The sequence below is a fragment of the Pyrus communis genome, chromosome 7, assembly GCF_041283825.1.
Source record: "Pyrus communis isolate YQ-2024b chromosome 7, ASM4128382v1, whole genome shotgun sequence".
Lineage (NCBI taxonomy): Eukaryota > Viridiplantae > Streptophyta > Magnoliopsida > Rosales > Rosaceae > Pyrus > Pyrus communis.
In genome coordinates, this window is record NC_142571.1 from 29,665,088 (window position 1) to 29,676,097 (window position 11,010).

Below are 11,010 nucleotides of genomic sequence, written 5' to 3' on the forward strand. Positions count from 1 at the left end.
AGTACTACATTATGTAGATAAGAAAATCAATCCCTTTTTTTATTTTATTAAAGGGGGGACAACTAGTGATAAATCACGGTTATCCACCTCTTTCGATTCTAGAGAAGCTATGAGAAATTTCACCCTACTCGTGACCAAGTCAAGTAGACTCATGTAGAAAATCAATCCGTTAGACATCTACTAAGGAGTTAACAACACTTTTTTGTCCAAAAAAACAAAGAGCTAACAAAAATTTTCGTTTAAAGTGTCGTTTGCTGTCACTCCAACTTGGTCTTCAAATTTTATCTTTTAATTTAAAATATTAATATTTTGATTTATCTTATCTTGTAGGATTCAAGTTTTATTTCTCGTTCTTTTAGCTTTACTAGACAATAACTTTGGATATAATATATTGCAGGACCCAATTTGTTAACTTGATATAGGAACTGGCCTTATATATTTGCAAGGTCAATTGCTAATTTGTTAATTTGTTTAGCTGCTACCTTCGTTGAATATGCGTTTTTTTACGTGGCATAACAAATCTAACTTTACTGCCGAAATGCTACCTTCCTTATATAAATTGTATATCATCATTTGAGTTAAATGACCAAAGAGAACAATACAACTTATTCACTTATATATTGTTGAAAAAAATATACAACCAAAAAAAAAAAAACACTATATTCTTACAGTTACCAAGGGAATAAGTGCATTTACCCACTAAAGAATTACCGCCGGTGTAATTTAGACTGATAAACCGGCCAAGAATGCCACCCCGGTGGACGGCAACCATGACGACCCATATATAAACTGTGCAACAGTGAACTTACCGGCCTCCACCGGAGAGGTAATAACCCGATACCCAGGCCAAGTTACTCGTTGCCCTACCGCCGCGCCAGGGCCAGAGTTCATGTATTCACCATAGTAGAGGGTATCTAGGGCGAAATTCCCATTCCACTCAAGCCATCCACGCGGATGAACGTGATCACCAATGAACGATAACATGTAAACTGTCCTAGAGTACAACTTCCACGGACGGCCTAGATACGTCGGGAAGCTACCCTTTGAACCCTCGAGCTCCGGAGTGGCGAGGATCCGGCAATCATGGATAGAAATGCCTGTGTTCTGATTCGGGTCCTTCCGGTTTTGGGCTGTGATCGTGTTTTTTTGATTCGCCATGGGCTTGCGAGCGTAGAGGCTACACTTTTGGAACACTACAGCCGCATTGCCAAAAATGAAATCCACTGTCCCGTAAATATCCGTTTCACGGACGAATTGGCGATTCGAGTGCACGTAAAATGTGTCTTGGTATCCGATGATGCTGCAGTGGTAGACCACAGCGTGGTCCGCTCCTATTCGGAGGGCGACGGCTTGGTGCTTGTCCGGTCCGGCGTAGTTCTCGAACGTTAGGTCACGTGCAATAAAGCCAGCTCCTTGAGCAGCTGTGGACCAACAAGAAATAAATTCAATAAACCATATAATTTCTGTATTCACCTATAAATCTGGCTATGAAATATGCCATTGATAAGTCATCCACCTCCAATAATGTGATTTGTGTTGCTTTCAACTATTGTGGGACGGAAGGTTTGGTACGATGCTGTTGTCCAATTTCCTTTCATGTCTAACTGGAAAAGTGTAGTTAAATGTGATAGGATTTGATTGGACAAGATTTGGATGGAGGAGAAGATTTTGGATGGGATTACAAAAGAAGGTTGATTTATAGACGAAAAATGAGAACATTCCACTTATAGATCCAGAATAATTTTAACCCTAAATTCCAAAATTTTAAGCTTACAAGGACTCCAATGGAATAATTTAGATGCCACCTATTTGTAGTAAAAAAATGGAAGAAAAAGGCTAACATCTTAAACATGAGAGGGTCTTTCATGCAACCTATGCAAAATTAAAAGTCAGTGAGTGGTTAACTTATAATAGTCTCGAGGGAAACGGTTTATGTCCACCCATGTTAAAACTTCATTTTCGATTTTTATTTGGTTTGTTCAGTCAAATTACCAAAACTAAAAATAAATGAGAAGATGAGAGAAAAAAAGTGAGTGAATATCACTTCTCGACATTTACACAATTGGTAGGTTTTCTCTTCTTGAGCGATTGGGTTAGAAAGGTAATTTGGGGTTATGAGGTCAGACAAACGTCACCAAGTTGCATCAAACTGAAAGCTTCTGTTAACATAACGGGCCACGTGTAAGTAGTAACTGTTGTGATGCATGGTAGTGAGTGGGAGGGGGCCCACATGTTATTGGTGACCATAAAGAAAAGAGGACAATGATTCGAAAATTACAACGTGAAAAGAAGACGGCATTTGACGGAACTTACCGAAAGTTGCAGTGTGGAATGTGGTCACTTTCTGCGCGACGTTTTTCCCTCCGGTAATTATGGTTTTGCCCTTCCCGTCTCCGATGAACATCAAGTTGGTCTTCTTCCTCGCCACCTTCAAATTACTCTCTTCGTACCTAAAATATGAACAAGAAATCATCCTTAATAATTTACACCAAAAGAGAAAAAAGAAAAGCGAATTGCACAACAAAAACTTACTTGCATTAGAAATGTCACGAATAACAAGCCATTTACACAATCATTTAACAATACTTAGGGCTGGTTTGATATTGTTGTGTTTTAAAAAAAAAAAACTATTTCTGTTGTATTGTAAAAATATGCTCATTTTACTTGTTCACGTTTTCATATTTTTTTCACCAAAAATTGTGAAAATTAAATGTTTTTAAATGTTTACCAAATGCTTTTTAAACTTGACTTTTTTTTATATTCACTTTTTATAAATGTATTTCAATACCAAATCAGTACTTAATTAAATAAAAGTATTGTAATGGCGACATTCGAATGTAAGAGAATTTCTTTCGAAACTTGTGCATTCAAACATTTTGAAGTTTGTAGTGCATGCCAGCAGAGAGTTTAATCGACCACACAAGTCAAGTTGTTGTCACATTACATGCAAAAATCCAACGTCCACTGTACGGTTGATGACCCGGGTAGGAAACGACGTTTACTACTAAAAGCATCTTCAAAAGAGATATTCAAATGTTCAAATCAGCTGTAATAATAACAAAAAACAACATTAATATTTTCCAATCGATAAGTCAAATTTGATGTGGTATGACATAGATTGACATATCTCCCCCTTATTGCCAAATTTGATAGCACCTTCAGATTTGTTTAATTAATTATTAAATGCTTTTTATTAATTTTTTATTGCTTTAAACTATTATCCTTTTGTTTCTTTTCATTTCCAATGCAAAGAAAATACATATGCATTATTATTTTATGTTTAAAATTTGACATATCGGCTGGAGATTAAAAGTCTAAAAGATGTCAAAGTGCCACTTAAGCCTTCAAATTTAAATTTTAGGTTTAAAATTTGACATCTCCAACTCCTTTGGAGATGGTCTAAGATTTTTTGGTGTATCAAGACACAATTTGGCATACTAAGTGTCTTAAATCAAATAATTGGATACATAAAAAAAAAAAATTCAACTACTTATATTGTCACGCTTTGTGTACCCGTATTCCTGACGTATTAAATTCTTATTCGTCTATTACATAATCCATATAATGTATGCATGTGTCATGACTTGCGACCAATCTCTACCGACCACCACCACACGACAACATAAAGAAGATAAAATAAAATTTTCAAGTTCCATTGATGGCCATCAAATTAATTTAAGAACATGACATCACCAGTTCATAGAAAAACAATGGGGTATTTATGTAAAAGTGATGGAGTTAGGGGGAGGATTAATAAGTTCTCTCACATGATTATAGCTGTGTGCGAAAAAAGGGAGCTCACTCAAGTCAATGCTCCAATCGATACGCACAAGGAATTAACACAAAAAGTTAGGAGAAAAATCTTTTCACGGACATAATGTTAACCTAAAGCAACTAAAATCGGTGCTCAAAAAGTAATTAAACGAAAAAGAACAACGATAAGGTTAGGAAAATCAGTTGTTTAGATCGAATTTTATAAATTATATGACGTAATTATTAAAAAAATTATTATTTAAATGTTAATTAACGTGTTTATTTTTTATTTATGTCACATAACATAATTTACAAATTTAATAAAAATTATTCTATCTAAGATTACTAAAGAAAAAACAAATGTTTACATGAAATCTTTTCCGAAACAACTGCCAAAACCACTTTCAAAACATAATTTTGGTCATAAAATTAATATTATTAAAAAGTACAAAATTGACTGTATTAGTGACGCACTCTCACAAGCGACGAGAGATTTTTCAATGTGATCAGCACACGAGGTGGTACATCATGCGTCACTATACAAATGGTGGGATATGTGTGTTAAAAAGTTGATAACTTCAAAAATAAAATTTCCTACCCCTTACATAAAAACACGTGGTGTATCACTCGTGTTCTTGTCACAATAAAAAAAATTCTCCACAAGTCACAAACAATCAAATTTAAAAAGCAATATAATTAAGTTCCACCTCATAATTCAGCCATAAGGAAATTTAACTTTAATAGCGATTATGAACAAGTGATTAGTTTAGTGCGTCTCTAAATGATTAATCCAAAAGAAAGTAAAAAGGGTAGGAAAAGATAGTACGAAACTAAACAACTTTATGAGTGAGTAGTGAACTTACCTTCCTGCTTTGACGTAAATAATTGTCCGACGAGAACTAGACTCCGGCGCCTTTTTGATCGCCTCCGCGATCGTCTTGAACGTCCCACTGCCATCTTTCGACACGATAATATCCGCCTGTATCTGCGATCCCGGCACCGCCAGCAACCTCCTCTCCCTCCTACCCAACCACCTCGGAAAATCTCGCGAGACATTGGCATTATCCCCCATTATATCGCGCTCCATGTCGGAATTACCCAACAACCTCCTCCGCCTGTTCTGTATCGGGACTCCGGAGAAATCGCCGCCCCCGATCGCCGAGTAAATTGCGAGGCAGTTGCTCACGAGTTCCGACAAGTCCTTGAGCCGCTGGTCCATCTCGTTCTTGACGTCGCCGCCATTGATTTGCTCAAAACCCTCCCCGCACGTGTCCTGGTTCGTGAGCGCTGCGCTCAGCCACGTCAGCACGTCCTGTGTGGACGTGGACGTGGACGTGGACGCTGCGCCGGGGATGACGGAGGTGAGGGCACGGGAGAGGGCGTCGACGGAGTCGTCGAGGAGCTCGAGGCAGTCATCGTAGGCGGAGCGGGAGTAGGGATCCATCTGGCGGTAGGAGAGGGAGGAGGAGAGGTAGAGCGCCTTGCTGAGGCGCTGCAGCGTCATGTTGAAGGAAATGTGGACGAGGTCCTGCTCCGACGCGGTGGTGGAGCCGGGGAAGTCCAGTAGGGAGTCGACGCAGAGGGAGGGGAAGCGGGTCGTGGCGCACGCGTCTGAGATGGCCTTCGTGGGCTTGCGGTGGAGGGCGGAGGAGGCAGCGGAGTTTGAAGCTTTGGAGCGGCCGGCGAATAGGACGACTGCGGAGACGGCGGACGCGAGTATGAGTGCGACGGAGAGGAGAGAGATTAGGATGAGCTTGTTCTTGCGGCTGCGGCTGGTTGAGGAGGTGGATGACGTGGCGGTTTGTGGGAGTGATGGGTTTTCCGCCACGTGGTGCTTGGAGGAGCCTCCTGGCTCCGATGGTTGGAGTCTGCCGTATTCCATATCCCTTTAGTAGAACTGAAAGCGGAAAGTTTACGACGTTGTTAGGACTGATATAGTGAAATTCACTGAAAGGGAGGGAGGAAATAAGAGAGAAGTGTGGGTGGGGTTTAAAGACGGGCTGTGTGTATATATATAGATAATTAGGAAATTAACTGATTTTTAAATTAGGTTTAAAATCTTAAATAATATGAATTATGTGGGGACGTAGGAGAATAAAAGAGGTTGTTGTGAGGTCGATGTCGAAGAGGGGATGAGCTGGCTGCTACTTTCATTTCTACACAAACTTACAGCCCAAGAATGACTTACACGACATAGAATGCCATAATAATACCGTACTCGTGATATGTAAATTGTTCTCCTCATAACTTATATGAAGAGAGCCAAAAGAGGTTTCCATTAATTCCTCCTTCCTTTCTATCTTCCTTCTTCTTAGTTTTTATTTTTTACTTAATTTTGGTTTTACTAATATTAATTTCTTTGAATATTGCTTTGAACAAGTGGAGTAGGAGGGGATAGGAAATGTCCTCTGTCTGACGTCAAAATCATCGTTAAAGTTGAGTGCTGTGGGCAGTGCATGCATTTGGCAATTTTGCATGATTCTCGTAGCTCTTACGCTAACTTGCATGCTAAGTAGTGCGTCTTGCTCCTTTTTTCGTTATGTTACATGAATTATTAATTATACTGGATGTTGGTATTGATTAGTGGATTGTACATTTTTTTTCACTTTTAAGTTTTATCCATTAGAGTATCCAGTTTCAACAAGAAATATTACTTTTGGATTTTTATCACGGGTCCTTGAAATAGAAAAGCAATTAATTTGCTCCTTGAAAATGGATTTAACAAATTAATTTTATGTTAATTTATATGGTGCCATTGATTGGATAAGTGTGACCCAGTCCAGTACCACGTTGTCACACTAACATAAAATTTGACGGAAGATAAGGAATGACCAAATTGGTTTGCCGAAAACACTTCAGTAATTAAATTAATTGGTTTTCTACTTTAGAGATCATTTTAATTATAACGTCCAATTTGAGAGGTCAACCATTATAAAAACCCTATGAACTTTATAGGGATTCTGGCTAACGAAATAAAATTTTCACTCAAAACTTTTAGAGTACATCAATAATTATTTATATTGGATATTGTAATAATTAGGGGTTTAAGAATTGTTAAACCTTATGTTTTAATCCGTTTGAACAAAAGAATCAGGTACCTTTCCGGGCATTTAGCTGGCTGTATAAAGTTTTCACTTTCCCTACGTTTGATAAATTATAAGCTATTTTTATCTGGTAATTAAACTGTGTCAATGTATATTTTAAAAGTTTCAGAAGAGTGCTAGGTAGTTTTGTTAAAATAAATATGTATTGAAAGAGGCAGAGTTAGTCAAAGGTCCCCACAGTTTAGCAGGGATTCATTAATACAGAGTTGGGCAGTGATTTTAAGCTAAATTTTGTAACAGGTCAGCTCTTTTGAAGCCCTAGTTGTTAGACAAATAAGAAATTAATTATAATTAAATTTTCATACGAAGAATGTAATTCTATATATTGTATTCTCATATCTATGAAATTATTCATTCAGCCAAATAAAAATTTCTACATGATATTAGAGCAGGGTTTGGTGGTCAGACAAGAGAAATTGCTAAAATTTTTGGATGAAATATGACAAATTTTAGCACCTTAAACTAGACACCATCTGTAAAGTTAAGTTGTTACCTTGCTTAAAACAAAGTCTTACTCTTGAAGTAAGCTGCCACCTCTTGATCACTAGCAAATCCACAGCTGAAGTAACCTTCCACCATTTGTTTAATGAAAGTTGTCTCCTTTCTATTGACAGCTTTTGCTTCTCTCAGCCCATTTTCACTTATGTCATAACCAGAACTAAGAGGTTAAAGTTTGAGAGAGAGAGATCTAAGCCAAGAAATACTTGGAGTAAGTGATAGTTGTTGGATCTCATAGTTTAGAACATAGTGAATCATGTAAGTTTCTTGTGCTGTTTGTCGAAATATAAAATATGAACTAAACTAGGGCTTTCCAAGCAATGGATTCATGACCAAGCAAGCTGCGTCTAAATTTTGCCATAATATATATCGTTCCAATATATATAATGATATGCATGTGGTTCAATATCATAGTGAATTTAATGTTGGGTTTCCATTCATGGGGGGCTAGATTCGAAACTTCCCCTCTTTTTAATTAAAATAATAAAATTAAAATTATATATATCATGTATATATAGATCGATGTGATGCTTCCACAATAAATTGATCTTCTTCTACTTGTACATTCTTGGTCTTAATAATAACAATTTGAATAGGACTGATATGTACTTTTTGAGGGTTTGAGATAGTCAAAAATCAGATGAAACACGATGATGATGCTTTCAAGTTAAAACCTCATCAACTCCGCGACGTACGTTCTCTTACATTCGGCAAACCATGTCTGCATCCAAATAGTCCACAAATTGACCACCAACTACTGATGAGGACTACTGGTCTTTAGCCGATTAGGGGTTTTTCATTTGGTCCGATTTACACTAGGGTTGCTTCCTTATTACCAACATATAACTATAGTCTATATATGTATAAACAAATGTGATGATAACATGCATGTAATGATTTTTGGTACAAGTTAGATGCATTTACAGTTATCAATCCATCCAAAGTTGATATCTTACATTGCATATACAACTTCTTTATGAGTTGGTGTTCAATTAATATTTTGTGGACTTGGCGTTTAATAGAGCAAATTAACTTGTTTATGAGTCGTACGACGTCACACGGGCATTGACACCACAACGTTAAGTGCTAATTAACGATATAGTGTCATACTTTTAAGTTTTTATTTGTATGATTATGGCTTGTTAGCATGTGACACCTCTATAGCGGTATGCGCATGGTGACATCAATGAGACAAAAATGGGGCCGCTGAGATTTCACGGACAGAGCATCTGACAGTATTAAAATGTGAGTCGATCAATTTTCTTTCTCTAGTACAAGCAAAGCCTAAAACCTCTCAAGTCAAGTACAAGTTTGACTTTTTATTCTGTATACGAAAGAGGAGCTTCTCGTGTTCTTGCGGTTTGCATGTTACGTGACTCCCGATTAGCAACTCACTGTAACTTTCTATGTCTCTATATGCATTATCACATGCCTTTTAAGGAAAGGAAAAAAAAATTAGTTGTGATTTGCTTCTGACCATCAAATGGAATGTGAACAATCCATTCTCCTTTTTTGGAAACAAGGGGCGCTTTAAGTTTATTTTGTAAATCTCGATTCATATATTATCTTTACAAAAATTCAATTCATTTGAAATCATTTATCCATTCAATTACCACGATGAAATTTCAATTTGATGCCTCAAATATTTCCAATTTAACTAATATTTTGCAAGGATGATCTATGAGGTGCAACTTAAAAAATAGACGGTTCGAATCATTAAAGTTTAATATGGAGTAAGCCCTACAACTAATCCCCTTTTTTTTTTGCAAAAAATGAGGATCGTTCCCTTGAAGGCTCCTTACATTATGATATTTGATCTGCACGCTCATTATGTTAACGGACGTGATGTAATTTTTGTATTATCATCACTTTATATTGTTTGATTGTACAAATTCACTCTAAATCAGTTTTTTTATCACCTGGAATAATGCACCAAATTAGCATTGTTATATAGGTTTGTATTGATGAATAAAATATTATTCTATCGTCTCTTGTAAAATAAAAAAAAAATAAAAAAATCATATTCTCCTTTTGGTTGCCTACAAACTAGTTACCTACACAAAAATATATCGATGAAAAGTAGCATATGCTTTGAAGCACAATAAAAGTTTCAAGTAAATGTATATACAAAAAGTAAAACCAAAATGGCATACTTAAAAGGAGATTTTATCTCAAAATTGTATTAAATTTACAGTATGAAGAGTAGTATTTATCGATGAACAATTATTTTGATTTAAATACGTCGTCTACTTAATTAGTTGTACATGAAATCTAAGAAAAATGATTTGGTTGTCTAAAAAATCCAATAGGGATCCAGAGAAAAGGAAAGAGTTGACCAAATTGCTAAAATTTGAGGAGATCTAGTGGTCTAGTGGTCACACCAAGCTAACAAAGCAAGAGATTGAAAGCCATGCAGCTGCCATGCAACTGCATGTGCCTAATTCTATGATGGTAGGGCACAGAGGGCCTCTTGCTCGCTTCCTAATCACATGATTTGTTTCTAATTAACATTTTTCTAGATATACATTTAGCATTATTTGGAGCCATGCACTGATTAATGCTACAGCTTCTCTAAGGAATGCTTGACAAAAACTATTCATCTGATGCAAAAATTCGCCACTTTATACGGCTAGATTCTATGCATGGCTCGTGTGCTGCTGCCAAAAACCCTAATTGCCACCCTTTTCTTTTCATTTTAATTATTTTAGTAAGAAAAATATTGTAACCATAAAAGAAGATAAACGCGATCGAGTCATCAAAATAAGAAATTTTTTTTTTAACAATTGAAGTAACTTAATACAGATCTTACTGCTGATATGAGTTCGTTCCACAAAATTCTCTCATGATCTGAGTCATCTATTTTTAAATATTATTATGAGCATTTTATATTTGTCAACAACACTATTCCTTTATTGATCAGATTAGTTAGATAACTAGTTAACGGTGGACACTTTTATACATAAATGAGTGTTTCATATATAGTTAGGTTTTCTTTAAAGAGCATCGGCATGGACATGGTGGAGCTGTCCACATGCTTCCCTAACTAAAACAGCAGTATGATCCAACGATTAAAAATTATTATAGATTTTAAGAGATTAAAACAGATAGATCGTTGGATGAAATTTCAAAAACTCGAATCATTTGATCCGGTGACCTCAGTGAAATTGATCTCTTTCCCAATTAATGGAGCGTTCGTGTTCCAATCATTCTATTGAGAATGATTTGACAATGTATCAATAGCCCATCCACAAATATTATTCAACCAGAAATATATATATATATATATATATATATTTTTTTTTTTTTTTTAATTTCGCGTTGGTTTTGTGGGGATACAATATATATATATATTTTTTTTTTTTTAATTTCGCGTTGGTTTTGTGGGGATACAATTTGACTATGAAGTGTGAACCAAACCAAAAGGCATCGAAATTATAGCTTTAGTTAATTTTAAAGATTTTTAGGGCTAGTTTGAGTTTACTAAAATTTTTCTAAAAGCAACTTCTTAAAAAGTTAGAGTTAAAATTGTGTTAGTAAATAAAAAATAATATTTTTTTTCTTTGAAATCATGGATCTAAAACAGCAGAAAGTAGAAATCCCTCTACTCATGCTAGAAACCGCTCTATCCATGCTTCTTAAAAGCGTTTTTATAAAA

The 11,010-nt window shown here is 36.0% G+C and overlaps 1 protein-coding gene across 1 annotated transcript; it reads right to left on the reverse strand.

Moving 5' to 3' along the window:
* Positions 1-526: 526 nt before the first annotated feature.
* Positions 527-5,789, reverse strand: LOC137735625 (putative pectinesterase/pectinesterase inhibitor 34). The gene is made up of 3 exons (XM_068475072.2): positions 4,617-5,789; positions 2,314-2,450; positions 527-1,421 (listed from the first exon to the last, which is right to left on the reverse strand). Exons 1-3 carry the CDS (start codon positions 5,633-5,635, stop codon positions 724-726), a joined length of 1,854 nt encoding a protein of 617 aa, XP_068331173.2. The 5' UTR covers positions 5,636-5,789; the 3' UTR covers positions 527-723.
* Positions 5,790-11,010: the final 5,221 nt, after the last annotated feature.

Excerpts from the sequence above, each read along its gene's own strand:
- LOC137735625 (XM_068475072.2), bottom strand. The coding sequence starts at position 5,635 with ATGGAATACGGCAGACTCCAACCATCGGAGCCAGGAGGCTCCTCCAAG. Across the intron at positions 2,451-4,616 it reads ATTTACGTCAAAGCAGGAAG|GTACGAAGAGAGTAATTTGA; the intron begins GTAAGTTCACTA and ends TTCATATTTTAG. Across the intron at positions 1,422-2,313 it reads ATTCCACACTGCAACTTTCG|CTGCTCAAGGAGCTGGCTTT; the intron begins GTAAGTTCCGTC and ends GTTGGTCCACAG.